The sequence below is a fragment of the Coenobita brevimanus genome, chromosome 50 (assembly GCF_032717465.1).
Source record: "Coenobita brevimanus isolate Jiangsu-jjx chromosome 50, ASM3271746v2, whole genome shotgun sequence".
Classification (NCBI taxonomy): Eukaryota; Metazoa; Arthropoda; class Malacostraca; order Decapoda; family Coenobitidae; genus Coenobita; species Coenobita brevimanus.
This window is the reverse complement of record NC_137003.1, coordinates 54,520,648-54,545,461: the sequence shown is the minus strand read 5'-3', so window position 1 is coordinate 54,545,461 and position 24,814 is coordinate 54,520,648. Positions and strand designations below refer to the sequence as shown.

The following is a 24,814-nucleotide window of genomic DNA, read 5'->3' as shown; positions in this document are numbered from 1 at the left end:
CAAAAGCATCAAGCTCAATTTTAAAATGCGGTAAGCTATAGATGAACTGTTCAAACTTTTGTGCTAAATTGGAATTTAAAATGCACTACTTACAAAGGAAAATTTACAATTTATTGGCGCCAAATTATTATGAACAGCGCTAGATCTAGCGCCAACAGTGCCAAGCTGGCCAATAGGCTCAGCATATGTGCCAGAAGGGCAGAGAACTTTCATAATAGGACTATTTATGAAAACCACCGAAAGACTGGAAATACCCTAAGACCAGATGCCGAATGAGAGGACTTTTACTGTAATGGCCAAAGTTCAGAACCTGGGATACCAGTACTAAAAATATTCCATTGCTCACATGTTTTCTGAGCATCAGGCAAAAATTCATTTAATTATCGAGCAGTTAGGCAGACCCACAAAAGGGGTGTACTAGCACCACAGGTTGCCCATGTCTGAAAATGCAGAATATTGGTAACTTTCCACTTACAGTTTCTTCACTCTGTACATTCAACTCGTCACGTGATATAATCTCTCTGACATCCTGTAGTGGGAGACTGAGGAACTCATCAGAGACACAAACTTCAGCAAAGTGTTTCTGGAGGTACCGGTTGCACTCCTCCACCAGGGACCAGCAACCCAAGGTATCTGCAAACGCCCGGATGCCCAAAACATTGTGGGGGTACAGTCTGTGGGGTAGAGATAGAGTACACAGTAGAAGAAAACACTGCGCTAGACCTCCCCATATCATGTAGACTACATCTGGAAAACTGAGTGAGTGTGGAGATGATAATGAAGAGACTGGTGAAGATGGTTGGGGTGACTGAAATACTGTACAAGTCAACCCCAGTTAAACGATGGGAAACATTATGGAAAAAAAAAAAATCATTAGGTGGGATATTGTATATCAGGGAAGGTTTAACATGCAAAGTATAGAGATGCGTTTTTTAGCCTTGTGATTCCCCCCCCCCAACCAAGTCCTAAACCCACCCAAATAAGTCCAAAAACAAGTGTCTAGATAACCTGAACTGCCAAATACCTTTAAAACAAGCTAAATTAAGCCTAAAAACAGTTTATAACTCACCTAAATCCCCCCCAATCCTGAAAGACATAAAAAATACGTCTGGAAAAAATCAAAATTAGTACTATAAACTGCGCCCCAAAATGACAATGGTCACCCTTCCTATGACTAAAACACTTCAAGTCTAAAAACAGTTTATAAATCAACATAACACAAAATTTAAGTCTAAATTATCATCAAAACTGGTAAAAACAACAAAACAACATCCATTGTTATATCAGGGTTTGGCCATTGTTAGGCAAGTTAGGGAGGTATTTCTACCCCCATTGCTAATCTGGCGTATCACATACTATATAGGGGTATCGTACAGTATTTGTATTTATATCTGTACCTGCAGATACAATAAAATCAATATTTGTATTTGTATTTGAAAATGTCAAACATTGCATATTTGTATTTGTACATGATCCTACGATTTGCCATATTTACCTCATGTACAGTCAGGTACCGTAATCGTACAGTATTTATATTTGTACTTCCAAATACTGTACAGTAAAATCAACAGTGGTATTTGTATTTGCCTCCTGACAAGTTAGAGTATTTGTATCTGTATTTGTATTTGCCTCTTGCCAGATTAGTGTATATGTATCTGTGTTTGCATTTGCCTCTTGACAAATTAGTGTACTGTATCTGTATTTGTACAGTATTTGGCCTCTTGTATGTGACCTCATCCCTGGTATGTATAGGAAACTGCTGAAATGGATGGAAAGTTCTTTGGCAGGAAGGTAAATGAGAACAGCTATATTAAATAAGTTTTCCCAATGAAGAGGGGTGGCTAGTGGAGTCCCCCACTGTTCTGTGGTGGTCCTGATCATGTTCTTGATACATGGAAATGTCATGTCAGGACTGAGTACAATAGTGATATGAGTTTATTAGCACATGATGCAAACATTATGAAGTGAATCAAAGGGGTAGATTGTTGCAAGGAACTGCAAAAGGATCTGGATTCTCTACAATTGGGGTCAAACATGGAAAATGGAATTCAATGCTAAAAAATGGGAGCATATTAAATGGGGCCAAGGTATGTGTCTATGATGGGAGAAAAGATAATAAGTAAGACACAGGAAGAAAAAGACTTTGGTGTGACAGTACAGAATGAATTATCACCAGAAAAACACATGAACAGGATTACTGGCATACATAATGGTGACTTTTAACTGAACTGAGGCTCACTTACTTAAGTCACAAAATTCATTTAAAGTAGCTTGAAAATATATACAGTACTCTCTCAATTATTCTATCTATCTATCTATCTATTGCCAGATGCTTAATCCTGTAAGCAGTTGCCACAAACAATTCTCCTCCATGTCATCCTGTTCCCTGCCATTTCACTGCCCTCCCCCCAGCTCACACACCCCTCTCTCATATGCCTCTCCACTCCATTCCTCCATTTCATTCTCAGCCTCCCCTCCCTCTGCCCCCCTCCACTTCACTCACATATGCTCTCCTCATCAGTCTCTTGTTCTCCATCCTCTCCACATGACCAATTATCTCAATTAACTGTCATCACAATATCCGGCACTGCTGGCTTGGCTCAACTGAAAGCAATACCTGGCAATACTATGCAGTATCCAGCACCGAAACAGGATGTAACTGGCGGTCATATGGAATATCCAGCGTTGTGGTGCATCAACCAGTTTGAAAAAGCTAGCCATTCAGCACTGTATGACCGTATTGTTTCATTAATTCATTGTATTTTATGCTTTATTTTTATCTTTTATTCAAGCAAAAGTTTTTAGGATAAGGGGGCAAGATGGAGAGTAATGTAATATCCAGCTTGAAACTGAATATTGAGCCGATGGTGGGTACTACGTAATATCCGGCATTTCACGTTATTCGGCGTAGGGCTTGGCTGAATTACGCTGGATAATTGACAGTTTACTGCATTATATCATAGTACCATCATTTTTTGTATAATGCAGTGACTGAATTCCATACAGCTTATTGAATGTTCTTCAAATTTGGTTTGTGGGTAATTTATCCAACAACATTTTTTGGCACATGATCAGCATTCAGCCCCTGAATGGTTTTCATTCAAACAAGATATACCTTCCCAAAACAACTGCAGCATCCAATATTCATATCCAGCACTCCAACAACCCATAATTCTTTACGTACTTGCATGCCTCCATTAGCGATTACACTGATTTGGATGCTTTATGCTACCATCATTTTTTTGTGGGGGGAAAAAAAAAAAAAATGGATTTGATACTCCATACTACCATTACTTTTTGCAGAAATTAAAAAACCATAATTTGGTTATATGGTTACCACTCAGCTTAGTAAATGGTTTCCTGGCATACAAGAAACTATTTGGCTTGTCACTCAGTGTAGAGTCCCCATAGACAGAAGGAAGAGGAAAGAATGAAGGAAAGAAAGACAGAAGAGGAAGGAAGGAAAGACGGAAGGAAGAGAGGAAAGGGCAGGCACCTGAGAGCAGCACTACATTGAGTAAGTGGATGGTGTGCACCCCAACCTACCACTACTTACAGTAACAACTGTATGGAAACAGTTGTGGTATTCTGTCACTTACCCATGACTTATAATGAGAATTGCCTGCAATGGAACACATTTTTAACTTATAATGAGACAACCTGTACATGTATTTCCTACTCTTTTCTTTCTTCTCATGTATTTCCCAATATTCTCTTCTTTTTGTTTCTTCTTACCTGTCCTTGAGGAAATCAGAGCAGGCTTCTCGAACCTTGGCCAGCTGAAGGAAGGAGGCACCAACCAAAAGGCTCTGCACATTGCTCTGATCCACTTTCACCTTCCCAGAATATGCAAAGTTAATCAGCGACTCAAGGGCACTGCGGAAGAGTTAACATCATGAATACTTGTTAACATCAGCCATACCTTTTTCCCCACATAAGGATGGGTTGAAGTGGCCCCCCCCCAACCAAAGAAAAAATGTCCCATCAAAAGGGCAATATTATTTGATTCACCAATCAAACCCCCAGAATCCTAGCTCCACCTCACAGATACAACGTCCAGCCATATGCTCCTCTGTACAAAATTCTTCCCAGCAGCTCAATCCACAGTCAGTTATACACTCTTTCCAGCACTCTATTCACACCCATTCTATCCACATGATCATACTGGTAGGTCCCTGTCCCACAATGCCACAGGCTCCAACAGCAGTAGTTCAGTATAGGAAGGACGATGCCCTGTGTGTTGTTCGTCCTATGGTCAGCCTTTCAATGTGCAACAACATGATCAGCTCAGGCATGGTAAATAAACACTGGCTTCTCAAGTTCGCAGTCTTTATCCATCCATCCATCCATCATCCAATCCTACGTTGCCTCATGAGGAGCGTAGGAGCCTAGGGTTAGGCAGTTGGTCCTGACATTCACCAAATAATTACACTTAATGCTTGCTAACTACACTTTACTGTTTTCACATGTACCAAAGCTATACAATCTCCACTAAGCTGCACTGACACTGAAACTAAAATTGAAACAAAACTGACTCCTTTGGCTCTTCAACCTCCTTCTATAGCCTTCCTTGCTTCTCCAGCATTCTAGGATGTGCTGGTACTTGCCTCCAGCAACAACAGTTACCAAACTGGAGACATCCAAAACATGCAAGAGTTTTCTTTCATTACAAAATGCTCTAAATGCTTGAGCATAGAAACTGAAATAAAATTACATAATTTAACAAACAATCACATAAATAAAACATTATAGAGAAAATGAGCATAAAATTTAATGCATAACTTCACAAAATAACTCCAGTCATAACAGCAAACGAACTGGCAACTCTGACACGTAATAGAAACTGCGAGAACCACTAGGAACCCTCCAGTATTACCTAACTAGCAAATCCCTCTTCTCAACACTACCCCCTCCCTAGTCCTTTTCTTGTCTTGACAAAACTGCACAATGTATTCAAGCATAATCCTTAATCCAAACTAAACATTTAATTATACACAAACTAATCCTTCAATTAATCAGGTCTTCTCCTATGCCGCCTCTGAAGACGTCCCTGCTCCTCCACACAGTCCACTCCTCCTAGAATGACTCGGTCCTCTTCCTGGTTCAGTTCTTCCCTCAGGAAACTGTCACCATCCACTTGTTCTTCATCTACATGGTCCTCATTAATGTCCTCGGCTGTAGGAGAGCACGATTCCTTGGAGAGGTCCCAGACGTACTGTCCTGGCCCACGGTGCTGCCACAGACGATTTACATGCACCACCTTTGGGCGAGACTTCCTGCCTTCCCGAATCCAATACGTTACGTCTGACGGGCGCTCCATCACAGTGTAGGGCCCATCCCATGGGCTCTGCAGTAACTGTCCCTTCTTCCGCTGAGGATTGTAAAGCCAAATTTTGTCACTATCCTTGAAACTCACCTCACTTGCCTTGGCATCATACTTCTGCTTCATCACTTCTCCTGAAAGCTTAAGGGCTCCTCACACTAGATGATACACCTTAGCCAGCCTTTCCTGGAGATGCTTTGCATAGCTGGAGGTGTCTATAAGCAGCTCCTCACCAGGTGGTCTTCCCATTAACAGGTCAACTGGTAAGTATAACTCGTGGCCCAACATCAGTTTTGCAAGGGTGTAACCGGTAGACTCATGAGATGCAGACCAATATGTCATCAGCAACGCAGGTAATTTCTGGTCCCATTCCCAGTCCCTCTACACAGTCCCTGGCCAGTTCTTGCCCCAGGGTTCAGTTGAATTTCTCCACTATCCCATCTGACTGTGGCCTCAGTGGGGTCGTCCTGGACTTCTTGGTCCCCAGTAACTTGCAGCACTCACGGAACACAGCAGACTCAAAGTTTCTACTCTGGTCCAAATGCAGCTCTTGTAGCATCCCAAAATGACAGAAAAACTGGTCAACTAACACTTGAGCAACAGTTGCAGCCTCTTTATTTGGGATGGCATAGGCTTCTGGCCACTTTGTAAAGTAGTCCATGGCGACACATATATACCGGTTTCCTCTTGCAGTAAGTGGCAGAGGTCCAGCAATGTCCACTGCAACTCTTTCCACAGTGCATCCACTTGGTACAGCTGAAGAGGGACACAACCATGTTTCTTGGGTCCCTTCTTGGCACAGCATACATCACAGGCCCAACATCACTCTTAAACATCCTACTGCATGGCAGTCCAGTAGAACCTCTGTCACAGCAGACTTAGAGTTTTCTTCACTCCCAGGTGCTCACTAGTGATCTGATTATGAGACTCTTCCAAGACCCCAGGCCTTATTTTCTTCAGAACCACCAGTTGCCAATACTGTACTTGCTGAGGCCATCGGGTGTTTCCCACTGACGCTCCAGTAGTCCGTTGTTCACACGAAGAAGGTCCCACTCCAGTAGCTCTTAGTTGCAGGACTGAACCTGGAAACCTCTTCCTAAGATGGTCGCACTGTACTCCACTGCAGCCACTCTAGCACTGGTTGTAAATACCTATCCTCCATCTGCATCCTCTTCAGGTCCTCTTCAGCTGACACTGGCCCTGTCACCCCGGTACAGCAGCATCTCTTGCTAAGATTCCCATTCCTACTACACTGCTTGCCATCTGTTTGTCCATCTTCTCGCACACTATCAATAGAGGTTCTCTTGAATTTTCTCAGTAGTGGGGATTCTTGGGAAAAACTGGCTGGTTGTTGCCTCTTGTCACCAGTCTTTACTAATTTACCCTTAACCTTCTCATCTTCTGCAGCCTTCTTCTTGCTGACCTTCTCATTTGAACAATCACAGTCGAAGTGTCCCACCTCACCAATGTCCAACACCCGTTTGCTGCAACTGTCGGTTTCCTTGCACTGTTCCATTCTTGCTCCTTCTTCCATTTGTAACAATCCACCTTCTTGTGTCCTAGCTTCTTGCAGAACCAGCAACCTCCTCTGATCTTCTGTTCTCTCTTCCACTTGTAACAGTCCACTTTCTGACGTCCTGGCTACTCACAATACCAGCAGCTTCTTTCAAACTTTTCCGCTTCATGTACCTGCCCCTTTCATGCCCTGAATCCCGCAATATGACCTGCTTGAAAAGTGGATGTACTGGACCTGACATAAAACTCAAATTCTAAAGCCCTGGCTAGTGCTTCTTGCATGCTTCTTGGTTGTGCCTGCTCCACTTCCGCTTTCAACTCTGCACTATCAAGAGCATCGATGAACTGGTCTCTCAGAAGAATAGCTAACAAGTTTGGTGCTGCTCCAGGGTATGCCTTGTGTGCCATATTCTCCAGGTCATGAGTAAGCTACTGTAAGGAATCACCTTGAGCCCATACATGGCTCTGGAATCTTGCTCTGTAAACCTCATTTTGGTACATGGTGCCATATCCGCACTCCAGTATTTCTACTATAGACTGATGACTGTTCCTCTCCTCTACTGACATCTGACCCAGAATTTCCACTGCAGCATCCTTAAGGCTAGTAGCCAGCTGCACTGCCCTCTGCCTATCATCCCAACCATTCTGATCAGCATGTAATTCAAACTGTTTCTCTAGATACTTTGCCATCAAATTCCTGAGGTTTCTTTTTAACCCGCCACGTGCCAGTGCCGTTTTAAAACAGTCTGACATAATGCTATTGTTTACAACACACAAATCCAGTACCCTACAATGCCGGACTTATGGGACATCCTGTAGTCTTTAACAATCTTAAAACATCTGCCCCACCAGTTGAGTAACGGAGCAGTTCTGGCCCACAGTCCATCAAAGGTTGCCAACCCTTGCACTAGATCATGGTAGATATCCTCTACATACTTGAAAGACACATTTGCTAAATCTATCCCATCAGGTCTAGCCTTGTTCATCTAATTAACCCCTACACACAGCATACCTGAAGTAACAGCATTCCACAGCTAACCTCTGACACCACTGCATACCTTGTGTAACCATCTGCTACAAATTTACGTAAAAATGAATTGCTCACAACACATAGCATGTACACCTTCTGTAACCACACTCATCATCCACTCAAGTGAAAATTACTCGTTTTGGTCACTTTCAGTCCCTTACACTTCATGCCATCATCTCTCTTCACCTCTTAAACCTCTCTATGGCCTCCCTCCCATTCTCTAAAATCAACACTAACTTCCCTAAACCACTAGCATACAACAATTCCGAAGGTAAGGCAATCCTAAACTCATTAAATTAATGCCTCTAGTGCCTTAATAAACAGCAGAAGGTATACAGTAAAACAGATCCCCAATGCATTCCAACATTCAGAGATAATTCACCATTGCAGCCGCCATTCACTCTCATCGGGTTACTCATTCTTTGTACGGTATTTTATTCACTCTCACAGAATGTTATCAGTAAAGAGATGTCTACTATGTTATAGTTCTGGATACATATATGTAAACTAAATATGAATAGCATGATTATGGATCATGTTTTTCCTACCCAGCACCTAAGAGGTCTGCCTACGTACCCAAAGGAGTGGGCACACCAGTCTTTTCTTTTTTCTTTTTTTTTATATGCTTGACTCTGGGCATAGGCTTCACAGCCTGCTCCCAAGGCCCAGTAGTCCTCCTACATACCATATGCCTCAACATGTCACCATTTCGGCGCTAACACCCACCGTCCATATTGAATACATGCTAGGGCTGTCTCATACAGGACTGGTGTATTGGTATTAGCGGGGGTATTTTTACGACATGTCGGCGGGTCTTCTGGTAGATCGGTAAAGTCTGCTTTACGTGAAATTCAAATTCTTAAACTGTTCCCTGCCCCAGCAGGGATTTGAACCTGGGTCCAGTAGGACCGCAGGCCACCTCTCTACTGACTGAGCCACCACCTCCTCCACTGGTCTGGGAACCACTTGCTAACATTACAAAAACTATCACACTTTCTCTAACCTTGGGTCTATTCCTTGCATGGTGATTTCCATTTGTTTACTCTCAGCCATGTCATGAGTAAACATGGCATTGAAGTATGGAATCACTGCTGCCAGCACAATACGATGTGCTGTGAAGCACTGGTCCTCCACCTGCAAGTGTACAAAAACTGTTATTGTACTAGCCTGCTGTAACTGTTAACTTATATAAGTAATTTATGAATACTATAAGTATTGTTTGACACACCTGAGCTGGGACAGCACAACTGCAAAGTGGGAAGTCTAGCTACACTTTCCAAGCATCACACTGGTATTTACTGTACTTGGCCACTTCACCAATCACCAGCAACCCCTTTTCAGTCATGTTACTGCTACCAACAAACATGGGAATACATCAAGGATAACAAGTGTATCAAATGCCAGATCCCCACTACACACTGATACTGTCCTGGGTTCAAACATGGCACACTGTACAATTACAGGCAACGACTAAAATCAACTTTCTCAACCTATGCTAAAAAAAAAAAAAAAAAAAAAAAAAAAAAAAAAAAAAAGTATGGTCATCACATTAAGGTATAGGATGTGTTATTTCAAACAAAAGCTCAAAACTAAGTGCATACACATTACAACCGCAGATGCTGAAAAGAGTGGCAAAACCAACTAAACAAAACAAAAGCAGCCAACTACATTATTGTACTGTATAAATATTACATACCGGAGACAGGGAAGCTGATAAGTGCTACTGACAAATCAGGCTGAGTCATACTGAAGCTGTGTTGAGGGGCAAGGAAACTCTAGAAACTTTGAAGGATTACCTTCAAGTCATGTTCCCACAGGTCAAATTCTCATTACAGTACATTTATTGTACAGTATTTAAGTTAGTGTAACATTTGTAGAGCTCTCTGATTTCTGGATAGATTAGATTATATTATACAGTGTACGGAAAATACTATGTATCCAAAATGTTCATGTTCTTTTAATCTTAAGCACAAAGTTCAAGATACTGTAACCTATACATGTACTGAATTTGTAATTACCACTCAAAAGATTGATGTATCATTCTGCTCAATCCATCTGAGAAAAGAGGCATACTGTAATGTGCTAACTAAATGCTTACGACTTCTGTCAGTAGCTCTATCAACTCCTGCAACCCTGACACCATGAGCTGAAGAAGCCTCACAAACTACTGAATCTTCTGACTCTTAGCAAAGGCTTATGTAACTCAAGGCTGAGGCTGTCAGCTGCCAATATTAAGGTGCTTATTGTGCTTTTGCCTGATTAATGAAGTAAAAATGTTTTAAGGAAAATACACAATACAGGTAAGTTCTACCAGTAGCTACTTACAGTTACTTGTGCTTTGGTACAAAGGGTAATCTTTTCAGAGTGTACAAAGATTTCAGGAATGCTGAGAACCATTCCTCATTTCCTTTATTCCAGTTAATTATGCTAATTGCTGGACATTTAAATACTTTATTTGTTGATATTTTCACCATCAACACTGTACAGCACCATGCAGTACAGTGTCCATTGAACAATGATCACACAGCAATCCACTGAGCCACAATTTTATAGACATATAGCTTTAAAAATGAACTTTCCAAGAATGTACTCTGACAGATCTCCTAAGAAAGTTCTCAAAAGCAAGGCTGAGGACAACAATGAAGGCTGTATTAATCAAGTGAATGAGCAAAAGTATAAGCAAGCCCCTGATTTCTGACACACATTTATCAGTCAGACATGATCTATCTGCATCCCACATTACAGACTGCACTCAGCAAGGACACAGAAAAATCAAACATGTTCTATCATCATCACATGCTTCTGAAATTATTATAAACTCCACACCTTTGCATCCTCAATTTTAATAATAAGGCCCAAAAGACAGAATTCTGAAACCTTTTCCACAACAATGGTTTACATATTTATTCGAGCTATCTAAGGGTGATTTTATTAAGCTCAAGAATTACTCTCAAACAGAAGGGTTTAAAAACAATCTCCATCAAGCCTTGCAGTACAACAAAGTCTTTAATACAGTAGTTACTTTAATTCACTACCACCAAAAGATATTATCCAGCTTTGGGAAGACTTCTCATGGTATGTATGAACTAATAGCCTGCTTATATACATATGACATGGATGGAAGCTCTACCATACTCTGGCTGTGGGGTCCTGAAGGATAACTGAGCCATAGGGACAAGGAGCACTTGATGACTTCAAGTGACCCAACCTTCACACAATGCCATTGGTGTAAAAGGTTTTCCAAGTGTCAAGTGGGAAATGCATGTAGAAATTTGTATTGGGGTGGCTGTGTTTGTAAGTAAATGAGTCTGTGTACAAGGTACGAAAACGTGTGAACATTAAAGGACTTTCTACAATATAGGACCTTCTTAAAAAAAAAAAAAAAAAAAAAAGAGAGAGAGAGAGAGAGAGAGAGAGAGAGAGAGAGAGAGAGAGAGAGACAACAGTTAAACTGCAATTCAAGCATTTTTTTTATAAGCCCACATTCTTAAGATAATTTTAGTATCACATACATCACAGGTGATTAACATCTGATTTTCAAACAAAAAATACAGGTATACCTCGATACACAGTACGATACCCCAGCTTACCGATAGAGGTAGAAATACCACCATATCCCGGCTAATGATGGCCAAACCCCAGTTTAACGATGGGTTTTTTTTTTTTTTTTCCCGATTTTGATGATATTTTCGACTAAAATTGTGTATTTAGGTTGATTTATAAACTGTTTTTAGACTTAAATTAATGTTTTATCCATAGGTGGGGTGAACATGGTCATTTTCGGGTACAGTTTATTAAGCCTGATTTTTCCAGACTTATATTTGATGATTTTCAGATTTTATTTGTTGGTTTTAATGAGTTATTCACAGATGTTAGGCTTGGGTTAGCTTTTTTAACATCTGTTAGGCCATTTAGATTGGCTTTAAACTTGGTTTTGGGCTCATTTGGGTGGGTTTTGGGCTTGGTTGGGGGGAAACTCAAGGCTGAAAAACGCATCCCATTACTTTACATGCTAAATCTACCCCAATATACAATACCCCGCCCAACGATGGGTTTTTACCCAACCAATTGCATCATTAAACTGGGGTATACCCATACTGAGAACAAACAAAATATACCTACTTTGAGATACTAAAGAAAACCAACTTAACATCCCTGACGTTGAGTTTCCTGCCAATACCGCTGACTGGACACAATGTCAGTATACCATACCAAACTCAAACATACATACTTTAATTGCCTAAATAGCAGTGGATGCCTAACTGGCAAAGCTTTGAAACTTAAATGAGGACTTTGGCTCCTAGACCCCCAGTGATTATAACCTACCTCACAGCATGCAAACTGAAATGTGCATTACGTAAAACTTGCACCAAAAAACATCTCATGTTAAGAATGTTCAATAATCATCACACAACCATGGGATGGCAAAGGTGCCTGCAATCTAAAGTAAATCTTCCTATTTATTAAACATGAGACATTCATTAAAATATGATACAGGTTGGCAAAACAGCGCACGGTGACTCAATTAATCTATCTCTATCTATCTACAGTCAGTCGCCAAAATCCCGTAAGGGATGGCCGTTGGTCTTTGAGTTAGTGGTTTTACAGGGAGCAGCGCTAACCCTCTGCCAGCCCACTTGATGACACTTAGGGAACAAATGTGAGTTGGTTATATGTTTACCATCCAGCATTATAAATGGTTTCCTGGTTTACAGGAAACCATTTGGCTTGTCACTAAATAAAAAGTGACTGGAAAGATGGGAGAAATAGAGAGAGGAGGAGAGACACAGAAAAACAAAGAAAAATGTGATAACGAAGCAGGCAGCTCTACATCAAGTTTGTGGATGATGGTCATCACCACCTACCACTTAAAAAAATACTTCACATTCCGTAAAATCTAAGATATGTGGTACACAATATGAGCAGCAATTATGGAACCACCTATTTATGAACATTTTTAGAAACAAACATTTGAAAAAAGGCCACCATATATGCTAATCTATAAAAAAATAACAAAGGATCCTGTCAACACTTCATTCATCATTTTCATTCATTGCCAGATCCCATGTATCCCAAATGGGGTGGCCAAGGGCTTAGAGTTAATTGTTTTACAGGGAGGGGCACTAATCCTCCACCAACCCCACCTGACATGTAGGGAGAACAACACTTCATACCAATGGAAAATCTGGAAATATTAGATGACTATCATATTTAATAAAATATTTTTGGTAGGAGGTTCAGCTGCACAAACAGTACCCTTACACTATGTGTCTTCTTGATGTCAGCATTAGCTACCACCTATAGCTCATTCACTTTAACTTAGCCCAAGTTTTTATCCTTTTGCAGCTTGTTTCATGCAGCTCAGGGACAGAAAATACTACTATGGCTCTGCATCCTTTCTGTTGCATTTCTTCATGACTAGCATCATATTCTAGTGTTAATCTATTGCTGTAACACAGCATTCAAGATGGAAGGATGACAATTTTAAGCCAAGGTAAAGGAACAGAATACCTTACATATATCGGTACTTCGTGTCAATTTTCCAAAGTATATGAGATAATGTAGCAATCACTGAGTTTATGAGTGCAGTTTTTCATATCATAACTCGCAGGTACTGTATACTGTATTCTTTAATTTCTATTAACCCTTCAATCTGAGTACTGTATATCATTTCTGTTTTATTCTTACTGTTACCAGACATTTTCATTCAATTCTTGGGGAAATTTCTTGCAGTGAAAGCAGTAATGAAGGCTATCTCTAACCTCTCCACTTTAAAAAATCTCTCTTGATCTGCATACGGTTGGGCCTCCATATCTGCAGACTCACTATTTGCAGGCTCAGTTATTCATGGTGTAATAAACCATTTTAAAAAACACTTTAATTTTCACTCAAAAACATAAGAAAACAAAGGAAGCCATTTATGAACAAATAACAAGAATCACTTTTTTCTCAGATGACTGTGACCTAGATCTCCATGCCTAAGGGGTAAAAAAAAAAAAAAAAAAAAAAAAAAAAAAAAATCAGTAAATTTTTACAAGTGGACAATACACCCCCCAGGTAGTGCAATATATTTTTCTGGTAGTTTTTGATGCGATTCAAATGTTTCTGACCTTCATTTTTGTCGGAAATGCCCCTCACTGAACACAATAAAACTAACCACACCAAACCCAACATACCTAACCTATCTTAGGGGAGTAATAATCAATTTCTGAATGGGGTAATGGGGGTTGTGATCCTTAGGGACTATACTATACGATAATGGTGCTAAAATTCCAAAACTGCATATTGTCCACTTGTAAAATAATAGCAAAAAATCTAAGCCTAACAAGCTGTATAGAAGTAAAAATTGTTGGAAGATACTAAAAATGAAAGTAAACAGCCTAGTAAAAGACGCAGCTAAGAATATAATAAAATACATTTTAGGATAAAAACTTGTGGAACTACTACAATGAACATTTTTCACCAGTAATAAGCAGAACTCCACAATAAAGCTTTATCATGTGCTGGCAATTTTTAACTCATTCAGAACGATGGAGTCTTTTACGTTTTACTTTTTACCATCTCCAGGCAACTTTCCTCAAGCCAGGAAAGCAAACTAATGTTAACCCCTTTGCCAAGATGACATACCCTGTACATCATTTCTAGGCAACAGCAGCATACAAGGACATACCCGGGACGTCAGAAGCCAATGCATTACTATGGGGGTAGCAAAGGGCTAATTTGAGTTTCCTAACTTGTCTTCCTACTAGTCAGATATGGTACTTGTGGGAAGATAAGCTTGTGACGATGTGGTTATGAGGTTAAGCTCATGGCAATGAGGTCAAAGCAGATAAGGTGGAATTAAGAAAGGTTTTCTCTAATTCCTGAAGTTTGAAACCACACTCCTAACCTGAATGAAACTGTCTGGCAATAAGTAAATGACAAATACCGACATTTAGGTTAGCACAAATTTTCAAATTTTGTGCTTAAAAAAAATACAAAATTCTCAGCACCATCATATAAAAATGGTTTTTAATACATTCCACTTACAAAAACTGCAATTAAAAATAGTGTCTTAACTGCCTTATTTCTTGGCAATCTTTTATTTTGGTAGATATACTCTAACACCTTGTAAAGCCATGGAAACCACTTGTTTTAAGGACTGGAAACATTATCAAGTGGTTGGGGTGCCTTTTCACCATGGTTTTCTCGCTTGAACATCACTAAACTTATATTACATGACTTCATTGCAAAATGCGAAAGATACATGGCATGAGCGGGATGTCATCTGTGCCGTGGCAGGGATGCCCCTGGTGCCCATCCCTCGTGCTCACCTTAAGCGTCACATCACACAGCTTGCCTTTCCTCCGGATGTCTTCCATCACCTGAAATCCTCCAACAGGTAAGTCATCCTGACTGAATATCGTAAACTCATCAGTGTCTACTAAGGAAATACTCTCCAGGTCCACTAATAACTGGGAGTGCTCCTCGTCCATGGTGGCCTGACACAATGAACACAGCTGCTGTTTATAAACAAACGCCCTCAGGATACATCCCTATTGGCCTTTACGTGCTGCCTGCCCACCAATCAGATCTATGCTTCATACAACGCGGTTTGTTATTGGTGAAAACCTTAGCAACTCACAGAAAACGGAGATTAAAGGGACACCGCAGTAGATCCGAACTGCCTTTTTGTGCCTTCGTGATAATCTTTTGCTTAATGTTTTATGATACAAAAGAACACCCTTGTTAATGAGCAAGTTAAAAGTGCTGGTTGTGTCTTATGAAGAGTTGTTAGTCACGAGGGAAAAAATGACGTTCATGGCATTTCTCTTGGCACTTGTTACTGGCCTTCTTCCTCCTCAGCTTGATGTAGTTATCTCCACAAGAAACTGTTGTTGTTGTATGAGTGATCTTTCGTTGGAGTCACAGGCACATTAGCCTCTTCCAAGATTCTGAGTGCGAAACCGGTGAACTGCAAGGTGAAGCTGTTCTCTGCAGTCAACAAACATCCATTCGAAGAGGGCAAGGAGGGAAATGACTGTATGCATCATCATGAAGCGGTCATCTCTAGCACCTCCACAGTTGGACTCTGTATGAATACACACTAAATATTCAGTTAACGACTATAATGGGCAGTAGTTGCCAATATGACAGCCACTTCAAAATTTTTTCGTTAAAGCTCAGTTTACATGGCTCGTACTAAAGTAAATGTATACTGTACGATGACACCCTAACACACAGGTGACCCAGCACCATCCAAAGATACAAAGCTCTCAGAAGTTATGCCTTCGCCAAGTGATCGTGAAATGCGTATTTCTGTCTTGTGACAGACAATAATGCTTTGTATCACAATATCTGCTGTAAACGTATTTTGTTCTATTCGCGATCCTCCCCTCCCCCCCAAAAAAAAAAAAAAAAAAAATCATGCCAGTAGTTTCGCTCACAAACCTTCCACGATGACAGTAAAGCAAGTTTGCCTGTTCTGTCTCGCTGCTGAACGCTCTATGTAATGTGGTATGCAGACAAATCACATGTAATTGCTTACAGATGTTATAAATGATTATCAGATTTTAAGGACATGCATAGGATAGACCTTTGCCTTGAGAGAGAGAGAGAGAGAGAGAGAGAGAGAGAGAGAGAGAGAGAATACAGCTTTTCAATGAGGATTTTATAAATGTACAGTACCTGTGAAGCTTGGTTATATTTTATAGCGGATTCCCATTTCTATCTTGCTGTTAATGACTTTTCCGCATTCAAGAAGAAGGGCACATCAAGGATTGTAGGGGGAGGGAAGGGGTTGCACAATGTACTGTATACGTTTTGTCCCAGACTGCTGAGAGGGAGGACAGAGGAGGGGGTGAAATGAAAATAGTAATGACCACGACTGTAAAAATCCTCCCTATTTTTAAAAATTACTTGGAATGACTATAATGATCTGTTAGAAGTATACCGTAGGCTATTAGCAGTATGTTCGGTTCATTGAGCAGGACAGAAACGTAGTCAGTATCAGTGAATGCATTCGTAGGACTAGATACACTAGTTAGGCAATTTATTATTCAATCTACCTATCCGCAAGTCTATTATGGGAAGTATGAGCATAGGACGTTAATCAATGTTCGGAATAACCGGATCTCCACAGTAATAAATTATTCTCTATTGCCAGACGCCATAATCCCGTAAGGGGTGACCATTTGACTATGAGTTAGTTGTTTTACGGGGAGGGGCACTAACCCTCCACTAACCCACTTATTAACACGTAGTGAGAACGTATGGTTTGGTTATATGGTTACCACCCAGCGTTGTAAATGGTTTATTGGCTTACAGGAAACCATTAAGCTTGTCACGCGATGTAAAGCCACCTGAAAAGACAAGAAGAGTATAGAAAGTGACACGAAAGATGGGAGAATAGGAAGAGAGGAGGGGGATACAGAAAAAGAATGATAAAGGTGAAACCGTGAAGGAAGAAGTAGGCATCACTACAACGAGTGGATGATGGTCGCTACCACCCCCTTTAGATCTTGCTACCACCTACCATCAAAACGTAACTCGGGCAGTTTATTATTCAGAAATGCTCTTATTTGCTCGTATATCTCACCTTAATATTCGCTCGTTTAGCTGTGTTTCGTAGCTATGCAAGAGAATAACTTTACATATAATCAGCTAAGCTTATGCATAATTCAAGCCCAAGAATCTTTGTAAATACCGGGCCTGATCGCGGTGTAGTGAGGATGTGAAATAATAACTTCGTTAGTACATAATAAATATTTATTTCCAAATTCACAAGATATATACAACATACCCTGTCATGTGGTATGGCCAAAATAAGCTCAGATCCTTAACCACTTTCACTACGACGACTTTTTTTTTTTTTTTTTCATTCGTCACCTCCATACGATTTCATTCAGCTTAAGATCTCTCGTCATAATGAGGTTACTGAAGGATATATCTACCTCTTTGTCTCGTAAATAAGCTTCAAATCGTCTGGAGAGAGCAAGAAAATATAAAATACTTCATCGGGTTAAATTACCGCGTCTTTTATTCCTGCTACATTCAGACGATTACATTCAGCTAGAGATTTTTTTTTCTTCCGAACTTGAGTAAGGTACAGCCTTCATTTACCCCTTCGGTACATTTTTTTCAGGTTTACTACATTGGAATTTGAACATGAGTTGGATATAACCTTCACTAACCCCTTCAATACGAGAGGTCTTGAATCGTCTGACAGTAGTAAAAAAAAAAAAAAAAAAAAGTAATCGTAGTTAAGGGGTCATTTTTTCACATGCACAAACTGGGGTCGTATATGTATACGGGGAGTGGGTGTACATGTTGCAGAGGCACGCACACTCCAAGGACGTGCACACATATCTTGGGGACTGCTGTACACACACAGATGTCCGTCCTGGTCAGGTACACATGCGGCCATTACAGTGTACGCATAAGCTCACACACACACACACACACACACACACACACACACACACACACACACACAACCCTTTCAGTACGAGGCCCTTCCTGAATTAAATAAAAAATCGTCTGATGGTTGGAAGAATAAAATAATAATCCCTCATGAAAACTAATGAGTTTTTTAAAATCCACACAGGGCCTGCTTGAGCTGACGTAACCCCTTGAATCCGGTATCATTTATTTCTATATTTACTCATTTATTTATTACTCATTTATTTTCAACGTCCAGGCGCTTATGATCAGCTTAGGAAGAGAAACCAGGTCGTCAAGGGGGAAAATGCTCCTAACCTCGTCACTACAAATGGTCACGCTACAGCTTAACAAAATCGTCTGGATGTAGAAAGCCTGTATGGGTAAAATCGCCTGGAGGTAGCCAGAATAAAATCTAAAAAAGAAGACGCCACCGAATTGAAGAGGTTTGGATGAGAGTACTGTTGGTCCAGACGTAGGCCTACTTACAACCCTTCGCACCGATTATGTACTTGTTTTTCTTGCTACTTTCAGACGATTTTATTCAGCCTGGGAGAGACTTTCAGAACTGGAAGGGTTACGTACAGCCTTCAGTAACCCTTCAGTGCCAGAGGTCTTTTCTAAGCTTCCTAAAATCGTCTGAAGCAGGAATAACACGAAATAAGTTACCGGATTTATGGAGTTAACCTATTCAGTACGGTGACCTCATTTCTTCCTACAGCCCGACGATTTTATTCAGCTTTGGGGGAGATTTCTCGTAGTGAAGAGGTTAAACGAGATCGTTCTTATCCCTCTAAGTGCTACAAGTCCTTCCTTCAAAATAAAATCACTTTGCAGCAGCTAGAACAAAGCAAATAGCGGATCGTATAAAAGGGGTTATGTACACCAACGGCAAACACACACACACACACACACACACACACACACACACACACACACACACACACACACACCACACACACACATCTGAGGAGTGCAGAGTCCGGTTGTGTGTGCTTGTGTGTGTACATGGGACACACACACGCACACACATACATACAGAGATCATAGTCATAAGTCAAGGAGGCCATAATTCTCGTGGACTTAGGAGGCTTAGTGGGTCTTGTTCTTGTGGGCTTAGAAGGCTTTGTGGGTCGTTCTTGTAGGTTTAGTAGGCTTAGTGAGTCGTGTTCTTGTGGACTTACGAGGAGTAGAGTCGTGCTCTTGTTGGCTTAGAAGGCTTAGTGAGTGTTCTTGTGGGCTTAAGAGGCTTAGTGAGTCGTGTTCTTGTGGGCTTAGAAGGCTTAGTGAGTCGTGTTCTTGTGCGCTTACGAGACTGAGTCGTGTTCTTGTGGGGTTAGTAGGCCTAGTGAGTCGTCTTCGTGGGCTTAGAAGGCTTAGTGAGTCGTGTTTTTGTGAGCTTAGTAGGCCTAGTGAGTCGTGTTTTCATGGGCTTAGAAGGCTCAGTGAGTCGTGTTCTTGTGAGCTTAGTAGGCTAAGTGAGCCGTGTTCTTGTGGGCTTAGAAGGCTTAGTGAGTCATGTTCTTGTGGGCTTAGTAGGCCTAGTGAGTCGTGTTCGTGTGGGCTTAGTAGGCTTAGTGAGACGTGTTCATGGGCATAGGAGGCTTAGTGAGCCTTGTTCTTGTGGGCTTGGGAGGTTGTATTCTCGTGGGCTGTGGAGGCTCCCTGCAGCACCCCTCTCTTCATCAGTTCACCTCTACCTTCGGAACGTTAATGGGGAAGGTGGTGAGGCCGGGGGATCGACATGGGATGAATTAGGTACGACGGAACATAGGACTCGGGTTTGACTTTTTAACTTTAGGAACCAAATGCGTCAAAAAAAAAAAAAAAAAACTCCATACATTTTTTTAAAAGTCGGACAAACCGTCTGAAGGTGGCAAGAGCAGGTTAAATTGGTTTTGGATGAGAGATTGAAATTTTACGTTAACTGTTTGCATTTTCTTTTTAATAGACCACATAAATAACAAAAAATATTATTAATTTCACCATGACGTCACATTTCGCGTTTTAATAAAGCTACCACCATACATCTTTATTTTGGAGGTATTTCTAGCTTTAAAGAGGTTAATGAAGAATATTATCTGACCCCACCAGTTCGAGTAAGTATTCTTCAAACTGAATAAAATCGTCCTGTTAGCAGCTAGAAGAAAATGAGGTAATACTAAAGTGGTTAAGGAGAGATCCTAGAGCCTCCTAAGTCCACCAGAATATAGCCCAGCTTACTCTACGGTGTGGGGTTCAGCGTGGTGTACACAGTAGGTATTTCTGTGATGCACACTGTACTGTACACACTGTAGTCGTTCTGTGGTGTAAGTGTACAATATAGCCTCTTCTGTGGCTTACAAAAAGTGCATTGTTCTAAGATGTATAAACCCAGGTAGTTCTAGGAAATTTACGTTATTCTGGAGAGCACAGAAAGCCTCCTTAGTGGGGCAATGTGCACGTTGTTCCATGGTGTACAGTATAATGCCAGGTGTTTTGTGGGCATTGTGAACATTGTGTTATGGTGTACTATGTAATATGTGGTGGGAAAAGCTTGAGGAAGTTAAATAACAAGGAAGGAAGGGTACTGTGGGTAGAGTAAATAATTATTTCATCTCATGGCACTTTCCATATTCACATATAGATAATGATAATAATAATAATAATAATAATAATAATAATAATAATAATAATAAAACTTTTAACGGCAAAAATATAATGAACTGTAAATTATTACTACTTTCTGATCTAAAAAAAAAAATCAACTTCCATCCTTATAAAACGTTAACATTACAACTGAAATTTAAACAGTTATTACCACCAGTAAATATGAAATAGCTAATAAAACAATCATGTGCTACTTGCAGTAAAAGCGATACTAAAATACACGAATAAATAAACGACCTCCAGCAATATCAATAACAGAACAGCCAATGAGATAATAATGAATTATGAGGCAGAAAAATGGGGACCATAAAGTACTGGGCGTGGGATGGAGGGGAGGGATCATGGATATAGACGTTACGAGAGCTGAGAAAGAAGGGACACTCGCATGCAGAGGTAACACTGGGGTGAGGCAGTGAGGTATGAATGTATGGGGACGGCAGACAGGCAGGCAGGTAGGCAGGCACACGGCAGCCTTTCTTAGTGGGGACAGTTCTCTTCGTATGTCATAAAAAATGAAAGTAAAAATAGTCTTGTTGTCTGTGTGACGCAAGACGGGCAAATCCCCCAGCCAATGACGGGACCAAAGTTTTCATCATATTCCAATGCTTAAGATCCATATATAAAAACCTACCTAATTGACACTGCAGGTCCCATGAATTTTTGGCCAGGAAGAGAAGCCGCGTCACAGGATCACACCTTCAATTTCAATTCAAACAAAAAGGCTGCTATTTTCGGTTTTTACAGCGAGTAATAGCGGGAAACATCAATTATTTTTTAGTCAACATCTAGGCGATAACAACATCCATATGCTTTTGTCATCAATCACATTTAGGTATTATAACATTTATGTAAGGCATTCAATACGTTGAGTACACAGTTGTTCCCGGCGTAACGATATCAAAACACCAGTCTACACTAAAAGCCGTATTCTGGTTGATTTTGAAGACCTCGTAGCACTTCCTCCTTCGCGAATTATTTTGCATATTGCACCATAATACTGCGCTGTATGCTATTTACATCTTTTTAATACCAACACAGCTTTTGCATCAGTAACATACATGATAACATCAAGGTGTAATTTGCAAAATAATTCGATGAGCAAGAGGTGTTACGCAGCTTGGTCAATGAACGAGAATACGGACCTAATACAGTAACAAACACCTATATTCAAGTTCACAAGGCAGATTGTGGACATAATGACCCTGTTATGAGTGGTTGGGCGAAAACAGACTAGCTTTCACCCGAGTGGAATGATTGGACAAAACTGATGTGGCTGCGTTTTGACCTAATGGAATGGTTGGGCAAAGCTGAGACGCATTGACCCTGCTATAATGCTTGGACAAAACTAACCAATCCTAGTTTTGACCTACATATAAAGTGTTGGACAGACCTGATGTAGCCGAGTTTTGACCACACGAAGTTCTTGGACAAAACCGACAACTCAATATTATCCAGGCAGCTTTACAAAGGAACCACACTCTCCGAACCTACCTTACTGGAACTAAATAATTAACACAAATATCTCCAGGTTAAATAATATAATCCTCACACTTAATACTTTCTAGGTAACAGGACAACTCACGCAGTGTAACCTTAACCAGCTGCAAGTTAGATTAAGGATAAGAGAGAATAACAATACATTGTTACGTTAGGGTAGGTTAATTTGGTCTAATGAGATGCGTTATATCAGTACTGGATAAGAGAGGGCTGAGGTATTAGTTAGGTCACGTACGGTTTAGTTTAGTTTAGATATGACTATACATGACAAGTTAGGGAGATCAGGCTATGTTAATTTAGACTTAGATAGCATAAAACAGGTTGGAGTGGTCATGTCAGGCTGGATTAAATAGTTAGATTAGGTTCTGTTTCGTCAGTACAAGTTAAAACGTACTGGCGAGCTGGTGTACGAAATGAATGAAATAGTACTCGCTGATCTAGCACTGATTATAGCAACACTGGTTAAGAATACACTAAGTTGACACGAAACCGTTACGTTGTACAGACAAGACATTAGTAGGCTACACACATCATATGTCCCCAAAAGGAATGAACGTCAATATTTCCTGATAATTCACAGTTATACAATTTAGATTAAATGATCAGTTCATTAATGTCATTCTTCCCCCCTTGGAATATGGTAGGACGTACCCATTTGCTTATGATAAAATAAGTGCAATTTTTGTTTGAAAAAATACCAATCTCTCCAATCTGATGACGTCTTTTATGAGTGTTATTCCTAGATAACTTTATTAATTTAGGATATACTTTCCAAGCCGAAGGGATTCGACACCGCCTTCATTAATCCCCGCCACTGCTAGGGGGTTCTCTAAGATCAATAAAACTGTCTAGTGGTGGCAAACATCAACAATAACAGACGTTTACCGTACTGAAATATAAAACATTTGGCAAAGTCATGTAAGAGTTAGGTTGCGTTTTCCTCTGGCTAAGAAATTTGTACCTACTGAAATGACTGACGACAGATCATAACTATAATGTCTTTTCTATATACGATTCATTAGTTCTATAAACACCACCTTCATATGAACATGAAGGAGAGATGGAATGTACCACATGTTTCAAACAGAAATTAAAACTATTAGGATATCTATTATTATTCTAGAGACTAGAGTGTATCACAAATCACTTTAATTACATAATAACATGTCTTAGTACAGTATAAGAATTTATAGACTTTTTTTTTTTTTTACATTTGTTAACGCAAGCAATCGATGGCAAGGCTACTTTGTATTTTGTCAGTGAAACAGCCGTGTGCTATTTTCCCAACCACCGATTATTACCATGCCATTTGAACTGCATCATACTCTGAATTTCTAACAAGGTATCGAAATATGCAAAGTTGGTCGACCACTTACCTTAATTTAAATTCTGGCAATGTGCCGAAAATTTCAAGTTCAGAGAACCGGTTACTGTACAATAAATATTAGCAAAGTAATTCTAATATCAAAATTTCTCAGCTTGGTGAATAACTCAATGTGCTGTAAATTATAGCAATGTCATTCCGGTATCAAAATTTACAAGTCTGGAGGATCACTTACCACTTATTGTATCTAGCAACTTGATCCCGGTAACTTTTGCAAGTTTGATGGATCACTAATTAGTATGTCGTTAGTGATGAAGGAATGTTATGTCAAATATCAAGAATATATGAAAACCGTACCTGAAAATACGTTTCTACTCTCAAAAAGAAGTTCACCTACTCTTTAAACTTTAAAGCAACTGACAGAAGGTTCAATGTTGAGCAGAGGCCAGTTAAAAGCCAAATACATAAACGTTGTCTCAAAAGCTCTTATTCATTGTCTTTATAAGCTCGACTGAATATACACAGGTCCTGGTGAAGGCTTGCCGTTGGTTCTTTGGCTGTATTTACCTCGATGTCACTACGATCATTCTTAACAAACAGGCAAAAAATTAGTTTAACTACATACTATGGCAATCGTTATTATATTTTGGCACAATCTTGCTAAAGTATATATATATAACGCATCTTTCTTGTACCTATTTATATGCTATAGTATAAAGCTGACCCAGTTAATATTTTTTTAAATAAATAGATAGAATATATATAATATATATAGGCTATATTGGTAAGTACAAAGGCAGGTACTTAGGTTGGCTGATAGTACTTTCGCAAATATTAAGTAGAACTGATATGCTCAGGTTTTCGTCGCATCTCTCATTACAGTACATAACTTGCACTACATAATGTAATAATCGTCTGGGATGAAGAACGCAACACTTAAGTGACTGTAACTGACGAATCCAGTATACAATTAGCATTACACCGAAAACAGTAATGCTGGTGAATCATAGAAAACTAGATTCTTACAAAATCATTCTAACAATACACTAGGATATGT

General features: G+C 40.0%; 1 protein-coding gene across 1 annotated transcript in view; it reads right to left on the bottom strand.

Moving 5' to 3' along the window:
* The window catches only part of LOC145399670 (kelch-like protein 18), a 51,244-nt gene extending 35,901 nt beyond the window's left edge, over nucleotides 1-15,343 (bottom strand). Inside the window, exons 1-4 of the mRNA XM_080272211.1 lie at nucleotides 15,182-15,343; nucleotides 8,872-9,002; nucleotides 3,736-3,876; nucleotides 476-674 (exon numbers count right to left, since the gene is read on the bottom strand). Of these exons, the coding sequence (XP_080128337.1) occupies nucleotides 476-674; nucleotides 3,736-3,876; nucleotides 8,872-9,002; nucleotides 15,182-15,343 (633 nt within the window). The remainder of the gene's footprint in view (nucleotides 1-475; nucleotides 675-3,735; nucleotides 3,877-8,871; nucleotides 9,003-15,181) is intronic.
* Nucleotides 15,344-24,814: the final 9,471 nt, after the last annotated feature.